The sequence below is a fragment of the Sciurus vulgaris genome (assembly GCF_902686455.1).
Source record: "Sciurus vulgaris genome assembly, chromosome: 5".
NCBI lineage: Eukaryota > Metazoa > Chordata > Mammalia > Rodentia > Sciuridae > Sciurus > Sciurus vulgaris.
The window spans coordinates 83368337-83393100 of NC_136465.1; the positions used below are offsets into that span (position 1 = coordinate 83368337).

A 24764-nucleotide genomic window follows, 5' to 3' on the forward strand; every position below is an offset into this window, starting at 1 on the left:
TTTTAATGTTACTCTTAATTTTGGCTGGCCTTGTTATTTTTACCTTGCAAGTTTATAAAGGACACTATTATCTCTATCTTATAGTTGTTTAGATTTTATGCAAAGATAATTATTGTGTAATATAGTTTGCTTAACAGAATTTACTGCATTCTTAATATCTTTTTTTCCCTTCCATTAGCTCCAACCACCGTGAATGTAACACATCGTCCAATAACTCAGGTGACCACAAGACTCCCTGTACCAAGAGCTCCTGCAAACCATCAGGTGGTTTATACAACTCTCCCAGCACCACCAGCTCAGGCTCCCCTCCGAGGAACTGTTATGCAGGCTCCTGCTGTTCGTCAGGTCAACCCTCAAAACAGTAAGTCTCTTTTCTTATATATACCTCTGAAGTGTATGTAATTCTATTCAGCATTTAGTTGGAGTGGCTTATATTGGTTGACATTAGATTTTGCAAAAAGTGCTTTTGATATCATATTAAAGTAATTATTGTAAGTGCAAGAGATCTGTTGTACAACATAATTCTATAGTATAATTGATAATAATGTATTTATTGTATACTTGAAAATTGGTGATAGAAATCTTAAGTATTCTTTGTACAAAAACATTATGAATATCTGAGGTAATGCAGGTTAGTTTGATATAACCATTCCATAATGTGTATATATTTCAAAACATCCTGTGCACCACAAATATATAGCTTTTTTAATTAAAAATACTTTTTAAATGGCAAAAAAAAAAAAAAAAAAAGACTAATTCACTTTTCTTTCCTTAGGAAAGTTATCCAGAGAAGGTTGGATATATAGACTATATGATTTGTGCTATGTGTGTTGTTTTCAATTTAATTTTAATTATTTATTACCTATACCTTCCTAATACCTTACTTGATGTATAAGCTGTATTCCACTCTGTTAAAGTATCTAGTAAAAGTGAATATTTTCAGTTGTGGCTTAACTCAAATGATTGAATTGTTAAAGTCTCCAAAGAGAAACTCTTAAAAAGGTATGGAAAGTGTTTGAGAAATAAAAGGGAAAATGTTAAAGGAAGCTTATTCTTTCCTATATATGTTATGTATTACTGATATATGTAACTCTGTATATAACTTACATGCTATAATAACTATATTATATTAAAAATACTATATATGTTTTAGCAGTAGAATATATCATATATCATACAAGAACAAGTTGTATGAAAGGTATATTTAAAGTTTAAAGAAAAATAATAAAGTGAACCACCTATGAACTCTAAAGAAAAATAATAAAATAATATGAACACTCTACCAGGTTACAAAATAAGCTTTGCCAGTAACCTGCAGGCCTTTCAGTATGCCATTCCCTATTGCATCCCTTTCCCTTTTCTTCTTGGTTTTCTCTTGGTCATTCTGCTTTAAAGGTTTTGTCACCAGTGTAGGTATTTATATAATACACACACAAACACGTATATATGTACACATGTATGCATACATATATGTGTGTATATATATATATATATAAAACTTATTTTTGAAAAATTTAATAGCAAAGACAAATATAGATGTTTAAAGAAACTACAGTAATGCCATTATTATATGGTAGCTTCCAGAAGAAATTAAACCAATTAGAGTCCCTGGATTATTGTCTGACATTAACTTTCTGAAGTTGGTAAGAGCCTTCCTTCAGAAAATCAGTTGCATAAAAATGAGGTTTGGGAAACTAGGTTCACCACTGTTCAGGACACTTGGTGGCAGAACTGTGATATGGTCCAGCTGCTGAAATATGGTTGGGACAGTATATGGTTCTCTATTTTCTACTTCTTTTATCCTGGAGTATGTCTTAGCAATTTCCTTTGTGGATAAAATGAGTATCCTCAGCTGATCAGCAGGTCGTGGGAAAACAGAGAAAAACCTAATTAACACAAGATAAGCATGGCTTTCTTGAAACTTTCTGTTCTAGTCAGAAATGTGAGAGAGGACAGGAATCTTTATAAAGACAACTTCAGTTTGCTATTGAGTCACACTGTTTCATTCTAGTTTGTTTGCCTTCTTGTGGCACACAACCAGTTGTCTGGAATTTTTGTTCGTAGTCCTGGTGGGAATAGATGTATTTCTTTCTGTGCCGGATATCCTGTTCTTATATCTCATGTCTGTCTTCCTTCGTTTTTTGTTTTTATTTTTGTTTTTTTTCCCTCATATAAATGACACATAATTCAGGGTACTTGAGGAAAGGTTCACAGAAGTTTGTATATTTTGAGTGCTTATATATTATGAAGATTTCTTTATCTTCATGCTTAACTTTGTCTGAGTATAGATTTCTAAGTTGGAAATACTTTTCCTTCTGCATTCTAAAACATCGCTTCACTGACATCAAGTGTTGAATCAGTGTCTTACCAAATTTACAGAATTCTGATGTTATTCCTTAATTTTTTTTATAGGTGTTACAGTTCGAGTGCCTCAAACAACCACATATGTTGTAAACAATGGACTAACTCTGGGATCAGCAGGTCCTCAGCTCACAGTGCATCACCGACCACCACAAGTGCATACTGTAAATGTTGATGCTTGGCTTTATAAAATTCTCAACTATAAAGCTATTGAATATCATGTAGTTAGAATTTTTTCTTTCAAGTAGTAATATCAAAGGGAAATGACAGGTCTTTCTGATCTTCCATAGGGAGTTCATTTAAGAAAATTGATCTTACCATTTTGAATAAATGTTCTAGGGGTAATGATCATTGAGTTTGCTTGTGGTGTACAAATTGTATTTTTTCATATTCTAACTTTATTCTTTCCCTCAAAATCTGTATTATGTCAGTCCTAACTGCTGTATTATCATTAATTTATTGTTTTAAATAATCCACTGGTTTAGAAAATTAATTTGTTAAGTCATAGAAAACCAAGCTTTATCCTTAGATTTAGCCTCTAAAACAGTGTCACATTATTCTGTGACATGATCATGATAGTATTGATTGGAATGGAATATCATGATTATTGGTATGCTGGCTTTGTGAGGGGAATCCAAGAGGTGGGGGCCAATATGACTTATTTCCTAGGAGAACATCTCTTTTTCAATACTCATAATAATGCCTAGCATTTGTGAGTGTTTAACATGTTCCATGTATTGGGACTGCTACCTAAAGGACTTTAAAACTTTATTATAGATGTGGCACCTGTTCACAAAGTTTGTTGACCAACCTAAAGTCATACCTCCTAAGGATCCATGCATTCTATCTCTATAGTCTTTGTTCTTAACAGCTATGATTTTTATTATTTCACTGTAGTGGAAAAAATAATATCAGTGGAGCACTTACTGTATAATAGGTACTTTACAGAGTACTGCACATGTATTATTTTATTTAGTCCTCACAATCCTATGAGTAACAAAATTATTATTATTCTTTTGGGGAGAAAAAGGTATGATACGCCATAAGATGTTAAAATGGTTGATCAATGTCATTACCTAAGCTAGTCAGACCCGTAACGAGAATTAGTCTAATCTTAGAACCTCTAGAGTATTCACAGTGCTTCAGTTCTGGCTGTATTTGGGTATGTGGAAATAGGTTATTACTATTGTTTGCATTTACAGGTAAGTTTTCATTACATATTCCTTCAAAAAACAACTAAAAAATCTCATTTGTAGTATACTTTGCAAATTTTATAACCCATCAGAGCTTTTTACAATTTAAAAAAAAATTTTAAAGTGGAATTTATTGTGTATTTTCTTAAAATGAGCTATCTTACCAGAGAAATAGACTTTTATTTTAGTTTTATTTTAATGTAATTTAAAAAAAACTTTTAAAATAACTTTTCAAACATATATGAAATAAAGGACAGTATAACCATTCTACATACCGATAACCCAATTTTGATAGTTATGAGCACATGCTACTTTTATTTTATCCATATTGCCACCTACCTGTTCTTTCACCCAGGCATACACACTTGATTATTTTTGAGCAGATCACCAATGTTGTATTATTTTTCTCTAAAACATCAGGTAAAACTTCCACTGCAGGAGCTGGGGTTGTAGCTTAGTGGTAGAGGGCTTGCCTAGCACATGTGAAGCATTTGTTCAATCCTCAGCACCACATAAAAATAAATAAATAAAATAAAGGTATTGTGTCCCTCTATAACTAAAACAATTAAAAAACAAAACAACAACAAAAAAACTCCACTGCAGTGACAGAAACAAATACTCATTTGACTTAACTAGTTTTGAGGTATGAGCAGATTCAGAATCATAAAAATTTAAGAATTAAGAGGGATTTTATAGGCCATTTAAGCTATGTATCAAACACCTAAAACTCCTGTGGTCCCTCCAGTCAAAGGCTAGCTTTGTGTTTATTTAATGTTATTTACTGAAGTGATTAAGTCACTTTAGGAAAAGAGAGAATTTTAGAGGGAATATAACAACGTGACCAGTACTTGAATCAGTTCTACTTTAGCTTTCAATGTATTATTTAGCATACTTTTTTTTTGCATTCTTACTGTATTGCACATCACTAAGCTTTGCATGGAGTTGTATTTTTCACATACAACAGTTTGAGTATACATACTAATAGGATTTCGTATGATATTTCCATACATGCATATAACATGTACTAATCAAATACACCTTCAGTAGATTTGAGGGCTTGCCTAGCACATGTGAGGCACTTGTTCAATCCTCAGCACCACATAAAAATAAATAAATAAAATTAAGGTATTTTGTCCCTCTACAACTGGTAGTATGAAAAACACTCTACCCCCTCTCACATACCCTTCCCGATATTTACTAATCACTAGTGTTTTCTAGTCACCTTTCTTTTAAGTAAGTTTGTTTATCTTTTCAATGGACCATTTCATTTATTTTTTTTTTTTATGTGTATTTGGTTTATTTCTGTTATAATCTTTGTTATTCTTTCCCTTAAATTTGGATTTTGGCTTGTTCTTGTTTTCTAAGTCTTTGAGATATATCATTAGGTTATTTTTATTAAATCTTTATTTTTTGATGTAGGTATAAACTTACCTCAGTGTTGCTATTGCTGCATTCCATAAGTTTTGATGTATTTTCATGTTCATTTGCAATGAGAAATCCTGACTTGTGAGTGGCTCATTGTTGGTTCAATAGTGTGTTGTTCAGAATATTTCATTGATTGGTATAATTTCTAAAATGTCCTTTGCTGTTGACTTCTGGTTTTATTCCATTGTTATCCAAAAAGATACAGGATATGATTTCAGTTTTTTTACATTTGTTAAGATTTTTTTTGTGTGTGTGGCCTAATATGTTTTCTAATCTAGAGAAAGTTCTATAGGCTGAGGAAAACAATTGTATTCCACAGCTATTGTATGAAATATTCTCTAGACATCTGTTAAGTCTATTTGATCTATAGTATAGTTTAACTTTGATGTTTTGTTAACTCTTCTGTCTGGATGATCTCTCCATTGATGAAAGTAAAATGTGAAAATTTCCCACTGTTATTGAACTGGAATAAATCTGTTCTTTTAGGTTAAAAAGTATTTGTTTTATAAAGTTGAGTGCTCTGATATTAGGTGCATAAAACATTTTTTTATATTTATTGCTGAATTGTTCCCTTCAGCATTATATAGCAATCTTCATCTTTTTTTGGTTTTTGTCTTTTTTTGTCAGCAATAAATACAGCTATTCCTGCTAGCTTTAGGTTTCCATTTGCTTGGAATATCATTTCCATCTTTTTTTTAAGTCTGTATGTGTCTTTACTGATAAAGTACATTTCTTGTAGACAGCATATTATTGTTAGATTTGACTTTTTATCCATTCAAGCAGTGTATATCTTTTTTTTAATCTTATGTAGTTGTAGATGGACATTATTTATTTATTAATTTTTATGTGGTACTGAGGATCGAACCCAGTGCCTCACACATGCTAGTCAAGCACTTTGCTACTGAACTATAGCCCCAGCCAGTGTATATCTTTTAATTGGATATTTTTAGTTTACATTCAATAATTATTGATCATAATATTACTCTTGTCATTTTATTGATTCTCTTCTAGTTGTTTTCTTCCTTATTTATCTTTGATAGTATTGATAACTTTTTATTCTTTTGTTTCTCCTTTGTGTTTCTCCTCCTCTAGTGGGATTTATATTTTTGTATGCTTTCATGATGGTAATTATCTTTCACTTCTGTATGTAGGACTCCCTTTAAAGTATGTTTTTGTCAGGCTGTTGTGAATTCCTTCCATTTTTGCTTATCTTGAGTCCTTTATTCATTCTGAAGGGTAGCTTTGCTGGTTATAGTAATCTTGCTTGGAAGTTATTTTCTTTCAGGGCTTAGCATGCATTATTCCATTTCTTCCTGGACTGCAGGTTTCTGCTAACAAATCTGCTGTTAGTTCAGTGGGGAAACCCTTAAATGTGACTTGGAGCTTTTCTCTTGCAAATTTTACAATAGTTTCTTTGTCTTATACTTCAGGCAGCTTGACTATAATAAGGCATATATTTTGTTTGCTTTGTGGTACTGAGGATTGATCCTGGGCTTCATGCATGCTAGGCAAGCATTCTACCACTTAAGCCACATCACCAGCCCGACATGGAGATATAAAAAGATATTAGATCTTCAGTATTTAATATTTAGTTTATACAAATTATTCACATGGAGAAATGGTGCTGGGAATTGAACCTGTGGCATCCTCGTTGCTAAATATGCAGTGAGCTACATCTCCAAACTTAAATATATATTAAAACATTTGTTAAGTGAATTTCAGTTAAGGAAATTGTTATTTGTTATCTTCCAGTATAAAGTCAGAGAACCAATGATATGTTCCACTTGGAGAAAAAAGTCACTCATATCCCTTCTTTCTGGTTCTCACCTATTATCTTAACACCCAGATACAATAATAATATTTACAATAATGATAATATTGTTCCTGTGTTAGATATGTCAGTAGGGCTTTTTAAAGTTAGTATCATGCTTTTTCATCACCAAATAACACGCCTTAACCTACCTCTTCAAATTTTTTTCCCCCTTCACATACCCTATGGCCAAGAAAAAGTTGTTCTGGCCTATTATAAGTCCTTTCACTTTCCTATCCCTATGTCTTTGCTCATGCTTTACCTATTCACTGAAAAGTACATGACTATTTCTGCATCTAAGTAGTCCAATCTAAGTAGCATCATTTTCATGCAAACTGACCAAGAACATAATATGCATTCAGTGTTAAACACACTTACTCATAAGAATATGGTACTGCCTTTATATTCAGTGTTAAATACACTTACTTATAAGAATATAGTACAGCTTTAAAGTGAAAGTATACTTCATTTCATATGATAAACTTTCACATGTGATTTTAAAGAATGCTATGTTCAAGTGAGAACCTATAGAATAGTGAATTAAATCAGAAATTAATTTGTTAGAAGTACACGATTTCTACTTTCACCTTACAGTGCTTTTTTTTTTTTTTTTGGTATTGGGGATTGAAACCCAGGGATACTTAACTACTGAGTTGCTTGGGGCCTCGCTAAGTTGCTGAGGCTGACTTTGAACTTGGAATTCTCTTTTGAACATGCGATCTTCCTGCCTCAGCCTTCGAGCCACTGGGATTACAGGCGTGTACTGCCATGCCTGGCTTATGATATCCCTTATAATTATATTCCATCAGCAAGACATTTTTATTTCCCAAGAAAAATTCAATATTTTAGGTCTCAGGAGTATTAGTAGAAGATACCTTAACACCATTGTTTTGGGCTTGATTGGTTATAAATCACCAAATAACATGCCAAAGTTTACAAATTTATGTAAAATGATCTCTTTATGTGATATTTGGGGTGTCTTAATTCTAGCATTCTAAAGTAGTTCTTTCTGTGATCACTGTAAAATAACGTGATTCTTCTTTTGTTAGGAGCCTCCACGCCCTGTGCACCCGGCACCCTTACCAGAAGCCCCACAACCACAGCGTCTGCCCCCAGAAGCTGCCAGCACCTCTCTGCCTCAGAAGCCACACTTGAAGTTAGCACGAGTTCAGAGTCAAAATGGCATTGTACTGTCATGGAGTGTCCTGGAGGTGGATCGAAGCTGTGCTACTGTGGATAGTTACCATCTCTATGCTTACCATGAAGAACCCAGTGCCACTGTGCCCTCACAATGGAAAAAGATTGGGGAAGTAAAGGCACTTCCCTTGCCCATGGCTTGTACTCTCACCCAGTTTGTATCTGGCAGCAAATACTATTTTGCAGTACGAGCCAAGGATATTTATGGACGTTTTGGACCTTTTTGTGATCCTCAGTCAACGGATGTGATCTCTTCTTCCCAGAGCAGTTAAACCTTGGAGCCTTTGTCTTTTCCTCTTTTAAAAGTTCCACCTTTTGGTCTTGTTTTTAATCTTGTGCATGATACCTAATGTAAAATCCACATTGTGCAAGATTTCTTGGACAGATGTGTATATACACTACATTTGTTTATAACCAGAAGTAAAATAAACTCAGCCCATAAAGCAAGAATCTTCTCCCAGACAATTCAGCTTCAGGGTTTTGAAATGTAAATGTGTGTATCTTACTTTAGTTTTAAGGCTAGGGATATGTATGCGTGTTTGTGTGTGAATTTTTTTTTTTTTTTTTTTTTGGCTTCATTTTGTTTTTATTTGTTTATTGCAGTGGAAACTACCATTTTCATTCCCAAACTTACCTCTCTTTTAATATGAAGTAGATTAAATATCTGAGGTATGTAACTGGCATAATTCTGCTTCCAAGGGAACTATGGGATCAGAGTTAAGTGATTTAAACTGAATCTAAACAATACCCAAAGAAATAAAAAGCAAAATGAGTAGTTTAAAATAGGTTAATTTGAACAGAGGAAAGGATTTATTCATCTTTTGTTGCTTTTCAACTTGTTAATTAAATGAAAAACATCTGCATTGACCCCTTCCCCTTTCCTAACCTGGCTTTTATGTTTATTTTGTGCCTTACAGATTTACTATAGAATAAACATGGCCATATGTCCACTGTTATTTACCCTTTTAGCTTTCAACCTTTATTTCTACATTATCTCCACAAAATATAGAACACAGTAAGTTTAAACCAAGGCCTTTATGTATACATAGGTATGTGCGTATGTATATATACATATACATATGTATAACTTTTTTCCTCCTTCATCTATGGCATTATCATATTTAACTTCAAAAACTTGACTTGCTTTTTTCTTCTATAGATGCTTTTATTTTGGGTTATTATTAACTCTTCATAAAAATGGACCAAGAGAAAACCGTATTGTTTAAGAAAATTTGCCATCAAACCTGTTCCATGTTGCACACTATGTTAGACATTATGAAAACAATTCTAGTATACTTAATCACCCATAGTGCATTAGTCTTTCAAAGGAAATGAACAGTAAGATTCACCAAATACAGTGAGCTAATATATCAAGAGGAAAGTTCCATTTCCTCTTTACTCTCATGTCATCCTTCCTGTTTTAACCTTTTAACTTTGTTTTGATGGTGCCAAGTTGAATCCAGTCTTAGCCTTTATCAGCTTTGGATAGAATTTAAAATATTTTAGGTCATTTTGTTTAACAGTTAAATATAACATCTTGTGTATCTCCATTCCTCTTCAAAATTAGTGAAATTCAGCTTAGGTCATGAATTTTCAGTATGAGTGTCAAGCTATACTGGTATCAGGTTGGTGTTTTGAGTGAAGATAGTTTTTAGGACAAAAGGTCTGGGTCAAGTTTTAGGAATGAGAGTGCAACTGGAAATATTTTGAAAAGTATTCATGGAGTTTGTGAGATCACTTTCCAAATCTTCTTTACTTGTGACATTTGAATTCATACTTTAACCTTCTCAAAATAAATTGGTCATTTATTTTTCCTGGAATTAATAGGAGGGAGCTATCCTTTTTTATCAATACTGTTTTGTGTACAACTTTGATGGCTTAAAATAGGAAGTATTCTCATTGTAAAGAAATTTTCTTTAGAGACTTTGCACTGGTCATTGTACTGTCATCTTAAGTGTGAAGTTTGATTGGTGATGAAGAAAGCCTACAGGTTGCCAAAATGTAAATGCGCCTAACCTTCCTTTCACTCTCAGAAAATGAGACCACAATGAGAATTAGAATTTTCCACAAGTCAAATTTGCCAGCCAACTGTGTAGATATTACTCATTCTAGGGTGAATGAAGATGATAATAAAAGTTGCCAATGTTATGGCAATAAATTTTCAACAGGAGGAAAACTGTCTTCTGGATGTATATGAGCAACTATCTATATCTGCATGTATATGTTTTTACCTAAAGTGGTTGCAATGTTGATGTGCTCAAGATCATTCCTATCTGCAGAACAGAAAGCCCCCCATGTTCAAAATTGTTCTTTATTGACGGGTTTTATGGTCATGTGGTAACAATTTGCTTACCAAGCCTACAAAAGGTTCCCTTAATTAATATTTGTATTTATATTTACTAATCTTATTTTAAGTTTTCATATTATTATTAAGCAGGTGAAGAAAGCCCAGTAGAATGAAAATGTTTGTTTATTTTAGCCTATATTCGGTATTTTCTGTCAAACTAAGTGCTCAAATAGTAATTCTCAATAATTCTAGATTTACTACAGAAAATTATTACCTAAAACTTATTTTATTCCGGATGGTGGAAGGAAGGTATAAAGAGAGATTGTAATTATTTACAAAAAAAGTATATTTATTATAAGATGGTCTCCTCAAATTAACTTGCCATGAGATTAATGGGCAGTAGCCACATTGGATTTACTGAAAGGGACTAGGCTAGAATGCCAGGCTTTTATTTGGGGCAGGTTTAAATGTCGATGAGTGCTAGCTTTTTGTTTGATTTCTTTGGACGAGAATGGACGACTCAACCATAGACTTTTTAGTAGCAGTTCATACTCCATGGTTCTTTTTTATTTGATGATATCTTTTCACAAAGTATTATAAATAAGCTCAATTATCCCATTTTGGGAATGCAAGTTTGCTACATTTCTAGGTTGACAATACTTGTATAGGTATTGCCTTATTGGAAATCCTGGAAACTTCTGATATTTCAACCTGAAATGTAGGAATGGTTATATGGCAACAGTAATGTTTATTACCCTCTACTTTGAACTTTGTCAGAGTAATTTTCACCTGTTTTAAGTGTGAGCAAATCTCTTTTTAAATTATGTTTTGCTAGTAAATATATAAATGGCATACGAAGACAATATCTGTTGTTAACAGTTAACTTTATGAGGTAACTATATCCCTTCATTCCTCTGGACTCACTCTTACTGTTTCACACAGTATTTAACTTTATGAGAGAAGTAGAGAGCTTTCTTCTTTGAACAGTGAATATTTGTTTGGATACCATTTGCCTCACAGGTGTTCCCCACTCCCCCCATTCCCATTGCCCTAAAATAAATACCTTGAAAAAAGTGGCCTGAAGCAAGGAGCTTAGAATCTTAGGTGCATCTCTCTGCAGAAGTCTCACAGCATTGTATTAAGTGTTAACTTAGTTTTTGTTACTTGGTTTTTTGCTTTAAATATTCTCCAAATTATCATTTATGCAGCAAGTTTAGTGTCAATATTCCATGATAGGCATTTATCTTGTTCCATGAGTTCTCCAGTACTGTATAAAGTTAACAAAATAATAGCTGTGGTATCTCTCACTTACATATACTGTGATCTCAGCACAGTAGGGTACTGCAGATACCTTCCAAGTATTCTCCCTGACTTTCCTTCTTAGGCCATGTCAGTATCCTCAGTATCTTAAGATTTTGTTGTTGTTGTCACTGACCTGTTGTTGGCCTATTTTATTCTAGTTTCCAGAAAAACTGTGTCCCAGTATTAGATTATTGCAAATAATTATCTAAAACCAATATGTGATTTTGTTTTTGCGAACTATTTACTGGGCAAATGCTGTTTTTTGTTGGCTTGATTTTTCTGAGATACACACAAGAAAATAGTAATTCCCCTGAGGCATTTGTTAGTACAGCACACTTACCTAATTCCTGAAACTCATTTATCCTCTTCAGCCAGCAAGGAAAGGGGAGGAAAAGGATAATACATGTTTTGTATTCTCATCTTCACATGATTCTTATCATGTCAAAATAAACTTTTGTTTTTTTATTTGTAGAGTCAACTAAATACCTGTCATTTACATTTAAATGCTGTCTTATTTTTTGTAAATAAGGTAACTGGGCAATCAAACACCTTTTGGGGATCCTGGCTTTAGTATTTTATCAACCATTTCAAAACTAAATATAAGTATAAATCCTTTTGTAGGAAGCTTGCATCCTGATTTTTATTTCAGTTGAGAGTGTAAATAAGACAAATGTAAGGCCTTCTTAATGTCTAATATTAACTGGGCTATAGAAAGTTGCCCTGTTTTTATTAGGTTTTGAAGGTTTCTGTGTTTTTTTTTTTTTTTTTTTTTTTTTTTTTTTCTTCTTAAATGTACAGTAGAGTGGCGTCTGTTTAAGTGTTAACTGTAGTGGGGTTTTGTCCAACAAGCCTGAAATTTATACTTTGAAATAAATGACTGGGTTTTTAACATTCTGAGTACTCTTGATTCATTGACTATTATCAGCCCTTGTAGTTTTTTTCTTTTGAAAATCTCTCACTTTGTTTTCAATCACCCCAGTATATACTGCACAGTATGACTTGCTTTACCTACTTAGCAATTCCATGGCATTTAAACCACATGTAGTTTTCTTGCTCAAAAGAAAAGTTTCTATTAGGAATTGCTGTCAAATAGGATATAATGCTTTTAACTAATGGGGGACAACAGTAAGGCTTACTATATTGTGTGCCTAACCTGTACCACACAGATTCAACTAAGCCTGTTGATGAAAGAGATATCAACTGCTTCACCATCCCATCCTCTAAGGCTTTGTCATTAAGTATATCCAGCTAGGAGAAAGAAAACATTGAAGTTCTTAGTAGTCTGGAAGTGGAACTCATCTCAGGTTCGCTTCACTAGAACTTAGTCATGTAGCACAACTACCTAATATAGTCTAGCCTGCAGGCATAAAAGCAGAATAATGGATTTTGGTAAATGAAAGTGGGTTTTGCTGTACTATTATGTGTTAGCTTGAACGCTGAAGCCTAGTATTGTTACATTATACATGTTTCTTCTGAATGTCCGGAGCAAGTGAATGCTTGTTAGAAACAAGTCAGTGGAAAATTAAAATGACAAACTGAATTTAATATATTTTATTAAGAATAGTTCTGACGGGGAAAACAGCTAAAATAGAGCCTTTGGTATCTTGTTTGCAGCATTTCTGTTCCCTCATCTCCTTCCTTCATTGTATGTCAATTTTCAAAATTGGTTTCATGGTAATAAAATCAAAGTTGTAGACTTCTGGCATGCCCTGATGCAGAGTTTTGTTGAAACGGTTCCAACGAAAAACAGGGAGGCCACCTTGTACTGTGGGACCACTAATGGCATAGGCTGTGTACTGAGATGCTAGGTAGATATCTGTCACCTGGAGAGAGAGGGGAGGGGGACATTTTAGAAAACCATTTGGGAAAAAACTTGGCTGAATGCATGCCTTTATTTTTACCCTTCTCTTCCCAAAGTCACAATATTAGCATCCTTTAAGACAAAAATTTCCTATATGAAGCTTCATATCTGTAATGTACTCTTCTATATCCATTTGGCATTCAAATATGTATTGACTGAGAAGAAATGAGATCTGCATTCTTACTTATATTCAGAATTCTCCCTCCAAAACTTATTTTAAAAATACTTAACCCCTCTGTGACTCAGTTTTTCATATTTTTCATTTGTAAAATGGCCTAATAACCCTTTTCATAGAATTTTCATGAGAATTAATGAAAGCAATGCTTAGAGCAGTACCTAGCATATATTATGTCCTCAAAGTTATTAATCAGGTCAGTAATGAGTTTTAAAGTAGAAGAAACTATCAAAAAAACTGAGATCCATGGTTCTAGGGATCTCCTAACCACCAGGTAACTGCAGATCTTAATCTTGGAGGGGAAGAAAATCCTGTGTTCAAAAAGGATCCAAAAAAGAATCAGGGACCGAGACCTTAGCTCAGTAGAGCACTTGGCACTGGGTTTGATCCTCAACACCACATAAAAATAAATAAAATACAGGTATTGTGTCCATCTACAACTAAAAAAAATTTTTTTAATTATATTTTTAACATACATCCTTTGGCAATTTGAAGATGGAGCTTAGCTGGATTCCTATAGGCAAGACAACAGGTGATTTTTTTTGTATTTATTCTGGGACAAATATGACATTTCATTGCTGAATGTTTTCAAATACTATGAAATATACAAACATTTCTTGGGGCTTCATGGGTGCCAGGCTTTCTACATTCCTCTCCCACCACCACCACCACCACTACCTTTTTTTTACTTCACACAACATTGAGCATCATTAAGACGAAACCTTGCCTTCCTCACATAGTGAAAAAGGTTGAGTTATTATTTCCTGTTTAAGAATTAGGCTGATAGAAAAATAAATGTGTAAATGATGTCAGTAGTGTCATAATTTCTAAGCCAATGATAGAATTAGTTCACTCTTTAAAAGCTTTCTTCCATAATTTGGGAAAGGTGCAACATATATAAGCCAAAAGTGCAAAAAGATGAATGATTCTGTCCACCAAGCAGTTAACTTGTACTACTGGACATCCCAAAACCATAGGTAAACTAGCAAGCAGCTCTCTGATGGTTTTTAAAGTTTGCTGATTTCCATAGTATAAATCTGCCCACTTTGACTGATTTGAAGCCATCAATATGTCAACTAACAATTAGTTCTTGCATGCCATATGAGCGGGCTTCAAAACATTACTGCAAACCTATGTATTAACTATAATATGAGACCTATTACAATACTTAAAACCAATTCTAACATGACCCTTATGGCTTTGGGCACCTGGTCTAGTACTCCTGTTCCTTCAATTAAATTTGTCATGTTTAATATGAAATCACACTGCTCTCAATAATATGTTCTTTGAATTTGGGACCAGTCTGGTAAAACTTATCATCATCACCATCATCATGATTCTGTACATTTACAAATAACTATGTCCTGTTCAAAACAGTTTATGGATATTAAAAATTTGTTCTTCACAAGACACTAAGAGTTTTGTAAGTACTGTTGTTTTCATTTTACAAATGAGACAATGGAAACATTACAAAATTGTGAGATTAAGTGGCAGAGGAGACCTGAAATTAGGCAATGAGATCGACTGCCAGAATCTCTGAAAAAGCTGATTGCTGAATTAAACTTTTTGTTTAGGGACATTATTATGTTTTATCCCAAGAAAGCCTCTTCAGCTTTGCCTTTGGCCTACTTGCTGATTGACATTAAATTCAAAAGCCAATAGCATGTTACCTTTGTGTCATAGCAACCTCCTGGACTTGGGTTAAGTGAGTTCAGGTCCTCACGGCAGCAGATGGTATTACAGGGATCACCCTTACTATAAGGGTCCTTCTTATAATCTAGAAAACAAAATAATGGAGGAAAGAGTGAGTATTGGCTATTCTGAGATACATTTGTCCATTGTAAGACTTTTGGACCTATAAAGACTAGATTTGAGGGCCTGGAAACCCAGCTTGCTCTCAGGTACAGACATCTCTCGGCTTATATTAGCTAACTGCAAATCCTCTGCACAAGGCCTAGCTGGCTTCAAGAACCTTGCACAGGGAAGTGAATGGAAGTGAAATAATAGAAGATAACTCTGCATCATTTTTTTCCAACAAAAGAAATACAAATTTCATTTAGATACTATTTGTCAAAAATCAGTTATGAATATTTTTTGTTTTATTAGTTGTTTTTGTCCTTGGAAGGAAACCTGCATTTGGGGAGTGGAGGGCTATCCTGTATGGCCTGTTTCTTCTGTGTGTTTTACTTTTTGCCTTCTTCCGAGGTGCTGGGGATTCAAATCCAGGCCCCTGGCACATGCTCGGCAAGCGCTCTACAGGGTGGGCTGTTTGCCCGCTCTGTGTGTTTTACATATAATGTTTTTTCAATTCAAATCTGTAGAATCTTCCCTGTCATTTTATAAAGGAGCTCAAAATCTATTTGCTGAGTATAAAACATGTAGAGTATTAATTGAATACTAAATACTTAAATAACTTCTTAAAATTCCTTCTAGTACACAGATGTTAAACTTACATGGATTCTTTATCCATGGGGAAGAAAAGGAGTTTTGAAGAATGATTCTTGAGAAATGTGCTACGTACTGTTGTATCGCATGATATATTTCATGGATGCCATATCAGTCACTTTGCCTTGGTCACGCCGGAAGATTTTGGCTCGTGGTGCTAAGTCATAAGAGTAGTCCAAACCCAGCTTCTGTACTAGCAGTGGGTAACCACTCCAGTTGTAGACTTTTTCATGGAAAGGAATGTTGTAGGAAGGCCAATATCCTAATTTAGAATGGAAGAGAAGGAAGGGTGAAATTATTAGGAAGACTGAAAAGAAGAGAGAAGCAGTAAGAGAACTTGAAATTGATAGTATTTTTTTCTGAAAATTGTCGAGTGTGTAATTACAAAATGAAATTGCATAGATAACAGTTTTGAATATGAAGTCTGGCAGCCAGTCAGCCTTTTAAATTTCCAGAATTGTTTTAACTCTAGATTATTTTGTTAGGGGAAGAAGAACATCAGAATTCTTTCTTTTACCCCCAAATTCTTTATAAACCAGAAAATGACCTTTTCATCTGTAAAGCAAAACAACATGTAATGCAGTGTCATGGGAGCTCATTTAAGTAACTGAGCTACTGAAATGCCAAGATGGTTCACAATTGGCCTAAAAAGGGAGACTTCAGAGGCTAACCATGGATGATGGAAGAACACAGTGCTTGGGATCAGAAAACCAAACACCTAAATTCTAGGCTCAGGGATGAATGGGACATAGGCAATTAGCCTCAATTTTTTTTTTTTTTTTTTTTTTCTTTCTGTGAGAGGGTGGGAGGGAAAGAGGAAGCCTATAACAAGAGAGGGCTGGGGATGGCCTTTAATGTTCCAGCAAACTTTAAGTCCTTTGACTACAGATGTCTATAAAAGCTCAGCTAGCTTCGTTCAAAGATTCATAGTGTGCCATAGCCACTCAGCTAGTTAGTCATTTTACCACCAAACATATGACACAACTCTAGTAGAAGCATTTTAGGAACATCCTAGATACCACTGGCCTGGGTTATTGCTGGCAGGGCAGTCAGTCAAAATAAGGGTGTCTCCATCATTTAAGGAATCATTTACCACCTCTATATTCTCAGCCCTTGTTTGCCTGTCTCCATTTTATTGTTGTATGGGATCTTCTAGAAAAGGAGGAAGTTATTAAGACAAAAGAAATGACAGCCCTTTTAACCTTGCTAATCCTGGAACAGAGTGAGCATCAGGAAGAAAGAGATAAGAATGACACTGACATGACAGGATAGAATATATACCTAGGCTATACAGATTCAGGAGTTACTTTGCCTGGATTTGAAGCCTGGTTCGGCCATAAATTAGCTATGTGGGGCTGGGGATATAGTTCAGTTGGTAAAGTGCTTGCCCTGCAAGCTTGGGGCCCTGGGTTCGATCCCCAGCACCACAAAAAAAAAAAAAAAAAAAAAAAAAAGAAGGAAAGAAAAAAAAATTAGCTATGTGACCTTGGACAAATTACCTACTCTTACCTGTGCCTTAGTTTCTTAGTTTTTATAATTTTATAACAGAGTGACAGCATTTGCCTTACAAAGGTTATTGTGAGCATTAACCCATTAAGTTCCAAGTTTCAATTCTGCAAGTATTCTAACAAAATTGACAGAGATACATTAAAATAGATAAGAAATCATAATCTAGAGCTTATATATTGTATTATTTTAATTACATAATATAACTTATTTGAGCACATCATCTTTCTGAGCCTTCCTTACAGTAAAATGGTAAGTTAATATTAATGTATTATATAGTATGTACTATATTTTAGCTTTTATAGGGGTTCTATATCTGGGACATTGGGACAAAATGAATAAAATGCATTCAAACATAAAGTGTTTGTGATATTGTCCAGTACTTGATAAACATTAGATGAATACTTATTATTTCTTTTATAAGAACAGCTCAAATGAGTAATAGAAGATGGCTGCTATTTTACATTTCCATAAAGCTTCATGATTTACAAAAGCATTTAAAATAGAGCAACTTCAGTCTCACAACAAACTGGTGATACACAAGTATTATTTTAGCTGTCCAACCTTTAAGGTTGGTGCAGTCAGCTCCTAAGTGAGCCTAAGAGAGAGCTGCTTGCTCAAAGTAGCTTTTTTTCTTTGCACCATTGCTAATAAAATAGGATTTAGGTTCTTTGAACTCCCATTCTTAAATCCCATGAAACGTCTCTAAGACTAATAAGAGCTGATACTGATATGTATGTATGTATATGTATATGTATATATATATGTGTGTGTGTGTGTATATATGTGTTTGTATGTGTGTGTGTTTTGCAAAGAAGAAAATGCTACTTTGAGTAAGCATCTCTCTCTTGAGGCACACTTTTAGGAGCTGTGGTTGGATAATTAGTTCTCAGTTTTGAATTGCTGTGTTATCCAAGTAACTAATGATTTGGTGTCTCATAATTTTTCCCTATAATGAAGAAGGAAGGTCTCCTGCTTGGTAGGATATGAACTGCATGGCAATTGAAACCTCTACCTTGAAAATTTGCTTTATGTGTAAGTCTTATGTGCATTTAGTTGGTGTAAGTCACTCTATGTTGAGAAGCCTCACTCCAGAAATCATTACAAAATGTAACCTGGGATGGAACAGGACCAGGTCCTGATCCCTAGGGACCACACTCTATCTTGGTTTTGTTCCCACTCATCTATCAGCTGATGATCTATCACATTTGTCTCCTATGTAGTCTCCCTTCTCCTCTGCAACGGTTAGTCTATTCTCCCATGCCCCAAACTCTCATTTTCTACAGAATAAAGGTTAAACTGCTTAACAGATTTATGAGACTAACATTTTCTCCCATTACTACCTATCTCAATTTTCATGATCACTCTGTGAAATTGTAAAGATTCTACATTCTCACATCCAAAAATTATTGGGGGCCAAATGAGTTTCAGAATTGAGGGTTTTTCAGATCCTAGTATAGCAATAGAGTACATTATATATGACATATTTTCTGTGGGGAACATCTCATAATAAAAAATATTCATATTTTTGTAGCCTAATGCATATATGGTATCTTTAAGAGGAAATAATGACAATAAAAAGATAATTCAAATTTACTTTTGACCCTTTTTTGGGCCAAAAATTAGTTCAGATCATGTAATATTTTGCTACTAAGTAAGCCAAGACCAAAACAACAAGAATTTTTGGTTTTACAATTTGGGGATTTCAAAATGACAAATAAGTGATTGTGGATCTATCCCATTTTACATATGAAGAAAGTGAGGCTTGGAGAGGTGGGATAATTTGCCCAAGATTTTGAGGAGCCAAGAATCAAATCCAGGTAATGCAAATAGTTAATCCTAGATTCCTCAGTCTAGGATAGAAGCAAAGCATATGGAAGCAAACCATCTATACTAAACTGCTAAGTTCTTAGAGGGGAGGGAGTTTGTATCCTTGCTTTTCTGGCACCTGAGCCAGAGTAGTACTCTATTAATACTTTCTGAATCGAATTTAAAGCTTTAATCGGGAACCCAAGAGAGAAGGCAATATTAGCACCATGAGAAATCATAGGGCCATAAATGCCTGACCTGTGTCCCAATCTGCCCATAGTCCCTTATGAACTGAGGTATAGTTTTACCTATTGTGCTGACCTTGGTAATTCTTCCCAGTGTAACTAGCAATAGCATCCCCATCTTTTCTTGCCCATCATCTGTTCATGCACCAAACACCCCAAGCATACACACACATGTTCATACTCATCAAACTTTCAGACACAGCATGAAGAAGATACCTTTCCGTAGAACTTCAGTTTGTTCAGAATATTCTACATATGTAGGAATTTGCTCCACAACGTAGAGAGTGCCTTTGCCAAGGCTATTATTCAGCTTTACCTTCTTCAGGTCCAGGACCATGTACTGATTATTATATGTGCCTGAAATATTGGGAAATACGAAGGCATAGCATGGATGTGCTTTACTGGTTAACAACTCAAAAGTTAAACATATATACATGCCTGAAAGTTATTCTGCAAGGTCACTTACCAGAGTTGTATTTTGAAAATATCTCTGCCCACCCCTTGCCATCACTTGCCATCATATTTGCCACACGGACTCTTTGCCAGGCCAGGAGAGTCTCAGGTATCACCTCCTTCAGTAGAGTTTTATTATATACACTATTTGTGGTCTGCAGCAATACCAAACCACTGCTAAGAATATAAAAGTCATCCAGAGACTCCAAAAACCCTACAGAAAAGACAAATATACAAATCAGCATATGTTTGCGTGGGATATTTTACCATCATTTTTTAGCACAACTTTACATACTCAGTGCATTTTACAAACTATGTTATTATTTTCCTTGATCTGTAGGAGACTCTCCCAGCTTTGACTTAGCTCTGGGGTAGCTACCCAACTACTGCTTAAGGTGGTGGTCACCCCTAGATTCTCCATTGTTTGATAGTATGACAAAAATACATTAAATCAGGAGTAATTCAAGTTTCCAAAATGATACACGGAAATAGAGCCTGACTTGCTAGGATTTTTTCAAGCAAACTTTTAATTGGGGAGGATATTAGCAGGGCTCACTGTTGCATAATTAAGACTATGGATGCCTTCTCTCACTACATTTCTGTATTGTACAAATCTATGGTTCTACATGATTTTTATAAATGAAAAACATCTACATGGATAAAAGTGAACATGGTTTTGAAATTAGGACACTTAACACTCTGGGTCAATGCTTTTTCTAAATATTGGAGGCAACACTGGAAAATTGGTGAAGTTACAAGTCTTTTCTGAAGGCCTATTTTGTGGTTTATTCTGGGCTGAGTGTAGAAGATCAGGTGCAGCTGTAACAATGAGAGGATATATTGTCATCAGTAATTGACAGCAGTGGACAAACTGACGGTGTTCCAGAAAAGTCAGGAAAGGGCCCTAGTGAGGGGCTTTTTGTGATACAGTCCTCTGGAGCATCCTTCGTGAATGGGATTAATACTGCTGTAAGAGAGGTTCCAGAAGCTTTTGCTAACCCCTCTGCCATAGGAGGATGCAGCAACAGGCACCTTCTATGGGGAAGGGCCTTCACCGGCATGGAATCTGCTGGTGTCTTATCTTGGATATCCCAGTCTTGAGAACTGTGAGCAGCTTTTTTTTTTTTCAGTGCTGGAGCTAGAACATAGGGCTTCACACAAAAAATTTCAATAGTTTATAAATTACCCAGCCTAAGGTATTTTGTTATAGCCATCAGAATAAACAGAAATAGTCTCAAACTTCCACCATTTTTATATCACTTTGATCATTTTTGCCATATCTGAATTATTGTTGATATTTTTGTTTTATTTTTTAATTAAAGAGTAAAAATTGCATACTTTTATGACATATAGCATGACATTTTAATAGGCATGTACATTATGAATGGCTAATTCAAGCTTTTAAACATATACATTACTTAATATTTTCTTTATATGGACTCCATTTTAAAACTTAAAATACTTAGCCTTGTCATCTACATTAATGTCTAAGGAACCATACGTTTAATGTTTGGGTTTTTTTTCCCATAAAACACATTAAAACAAATGCATTTCTACTAACATGCAAAAAATATTTGTCCCTGTGTCACCTAAAATCACTTTAACAGCATTATGCATGATAGTTCTGAAACAGAATAGGTAGGTGGGTTCAAGTAATGTGATCACTTCAGTTAAAGACTCAAAAGTTTGAACTGGGAGTCAGAAGTCCTGCATTTTAGTTACCTGCCCCTCATGAGTATGGCAAGTCTCATTCTGCCTCTCTTCCTGTTTCCTTCCTCTGATAACCTGGGACTAAGTGATGCCACTCAGCTCTAACAATGTATAATTTCTGGAAATTTCTGAAAATCTTCATGAAAGTCACATGATAATAAGAGTATCCAGCTAACACAATGGGCTTCTCCACAAGGCAGCCAATAGACTATTTAGAAGTTTGTGTAAACTGGAGACAGTTGCACACTCCAAGTGGTACCAGGTAGTACCCTTGAATGAAATTTTAGTGGGTACTTCTCTGGGAAGACACAACCTGGACTTGGGGAATACATGTAGTTTGGCAGGGTGTGGAAATATTCAATGACCTTCACTTCTTGGTCTGGGTTTCTTTTACAGTGCTTATACTGTAAACCATGCTTGGCACTCTTGAGCGAGCTCTCTGATAGAAAATTCCCTTAGTTTACAACATCATGTTTCTGGCATGCTTCACTTTGCTAATTCATTCCTTACTGTAGCTGCCTCTCTGGACACAAGAGGGCAGGCATTCTTTAAAATGTGTAAGTGAATGACTAGTTCTAATGTTTAAGAAGCGATTGGAAGGTGGAAAAAAATATAGGTCACCCAGAGTTCTAGAACACAAAACATGAATTTGTTGGCGAAAACTATTGTTGAGGAAACTAAGTCTATATTTTAAAGTTTACAATAACAAATAAAAGGCCCAGAGAGGGGACAAAGTCCTGACAGACTGCCCTATAAGAGAAAAAAATGTTCTTTGACTATGTAAAAGTATAATCTTGCACTCATGTGTCATTAGCAGCTTTGGAAGGCTATTAGAAATCAGGAGAAGTGAGACACACGTGTTTTATGAATGCAAACAACATCTGATAAGCTACTGGCTGAAACTTTAAAAAGAGGGTGGGGGTCTTTTGGCTAATGAAGCATATTTTAAGACATAAAATGAATCACAAAAATAAACAGGAACCACTATCTCCAGATGCCATTTAGACCTATTGCTTACTTCACACCAGAAAAATTTACCCTAATTATCCTACTGCATGTATTGGCTGCTCCAAAGCTCACATGGTACAGACCAAAAACACTGCTTCCTTTTAGATGAGTCAACAAGTGTCGAGCAAGGACAGACATAACATACAGCAATGCTCCCAGCCTTGATTTCATTTTCTAAGATTTCAGTTACCTGAGGCCAACTGTGATCTGAAGATATTAAATGGAAAATTTCAGAAATACACAATTCATAACTTTATTATAGTACATTGTCATAACTTTTCTTACCATTGTTAATCTCACACTGTGCCTAAATTTATAAATTAAACTCTGTCATAGTTATATTCAATAGGAAAAACAGAGAAGATACAGATTTCAGTATGGCCTGTAGTTTTAGGCATCCACTGGGGATTTTGGAAAATATATCTCCTATGGATAAGGGAGGACTAGTGTATAATTCAAGGCCCATCATATGAATCATGGCTTTAAAAATAACTGTGCTGCATGTTTTTTTCAACCCTCACTCTGTCCCTGTTCTGGGCAATGTGACTTTGCAGCATTTCCATCAAGTAGTATTGTTAGTTTCCCCACCTCTTAAATCTGGCTGGGTTTGGCACTTGCTGCAGCACATAAGCATCTGCCAGTTCTGAGATGAAGCCTCAAGAGACCTGGCATACTTCTACTCACTCTTGTAACCCTGTTGCTGCTTTGTAGACTGACGCATTCTATCCTGGTCTCTAGGATGAAAGACCACATGAAAGAAGACCCAATTACCTCAGCCAACCCCAAACATGCAAGCAAGTGCATCCAGGGCCCCAGGCCCACAGAGCTGCCTACCCAACCCACAGCCCATTCCGGATGCATGAATGTTCCCCACCGAGACATCTAGAAAGAACTACTAAGCAGACCTGTGCACTCATAAGCAATACCAGTCACATACTGCTTTTAGCTGCAGAATTGGGAGCATTATTCTTATTTTGCAGCCATAACTGATACAGTAATATTAATTCAGATAAACAGTTCATTTTGCTTTTTATTGTCTGACTGCCATTTCATTTTAACATGGCCAAAACACATAGGAAATCTCTTTTCTTACTTTAAAAAAAGAGTGACAACTTTGAACCATACTCAGCCTTTCTGTTCATCTCATTCCCTCAGCTGAGGAGGAACAATATCATTTCTTGGAACTGTGGAAAGCATCACTTGCCCTCAGCTACCCTATTTCTTTGAGCCAGTGCAATGGTCAGTCGACAAATGTTTAGTAAACACCTCTCGGATGCCAAACACCGCAGCGGTCCCAGCCCACAGACTGTGTCAGAATTCCCTCATAGCTTCTTCAAAAGGCTTCAAAAAGCTTCTTCAAGCACCCGCCTTCATCTCCCTCTGTTCTGAGTCTCCGTTGGAACTCCTGATCATAGGTTGCTATTTGTAACTGGAAAATATTCTGCTCGCTCAGTCCAAGGAAAGAAGTCCATGGGCTGGCTTCCTCCCATTCCAGGACACAAGATTCCTTCATCTCTTTATTTTGCCTGCTCCACAATGGACTTAACCTTTCTGCCTTACAAAATCGTGTTTACCTGCTTCTCTGCCTGCTAAAATCCTGATAACAATCAACTTCTACTTCTCCTTCCCAGGATTAATCATGTAAGTAGTTACTGAGCACACGTCTGCCTAATCCTGCAGTATGAATGTGGCCAATGCAGGGTTCAGGCTGCTGCATGTGTACTGTGAAGCCTGCATATTTTGTGGTGCCCACCTAAAAGGATTGGAAAGTCTCTTAAAGTTTTTATAGAGTAAATATTTTAAAAGGTAGGTTTGCATTTGATCTGCATTCTGTTATCATCATCCACATCAAAATGAAATTTGTTTTTCTTCAAAAATAAATTATCTTAATTCCAATTGTATGATTTATTTCCTTTTTTCTTTTCTATCCACTCCATAAAATGTACACTCCATCAGGGAAGGAAGGGACTTTTTCTG

General features: G+C 35.1%; 2 protein-coding genes across 3 annotated transcripts in view; one reads left to right on the forward strand and one right to left on the reverse strand.

Annotated features, from left to right (window-relative positions):
- Positions 1–12464, forward strand: part of ATF7IP (activating transcription factor 7 interacting protein) — a 97794-nt gene extending 85330 nt beyond the window's left edge. The window contains 3 exon segments of the mRNA XM_079140035.1: positions 179–361; positions 2413–2525; positions 7839–12464. Coding sequence (XP_078996161.1) covers positions 179–361; positions 2413–2525; positions 7839–8258 — 716 coding nt within the window. The 3' untranslated portion in view covers positions 8259–12464.
- Positions 12231–24764, reverse strand: part of PLBD1 (phospholipase B domain containing 1) — a 66847-nt gene continuing 54313 nt past the window's right edge. The window contains exons 7-11 of one of the 2 annotated variants that reach the window (XM_079140043.1): positions 20083–20283; positions 19833–19973; positions 16133–16318; positions 15282–15388; positions 12231–13398 (exon numbers count right to left, since the gene is read on the reverse strand). In XM_079140043.1, coding sequence (XP_078996169.1) covers positions 13216–13398; positions 15282–15388; positions 16133–16318; positions 19833–19973; positions 20083–20283 — 818 coding nt within the window. In that variant the 3' untranslated portion in view covers positions 12231–13215. Of the gene's footprint in view, positions 13399–15275; positions 15389–16064; positions 16319–19832; positions 19974–20082; positions 20284–24764 lie in introns of those variants that run through there. The other variant, XR_013763828.1, reaches the window with a different exon arrangement.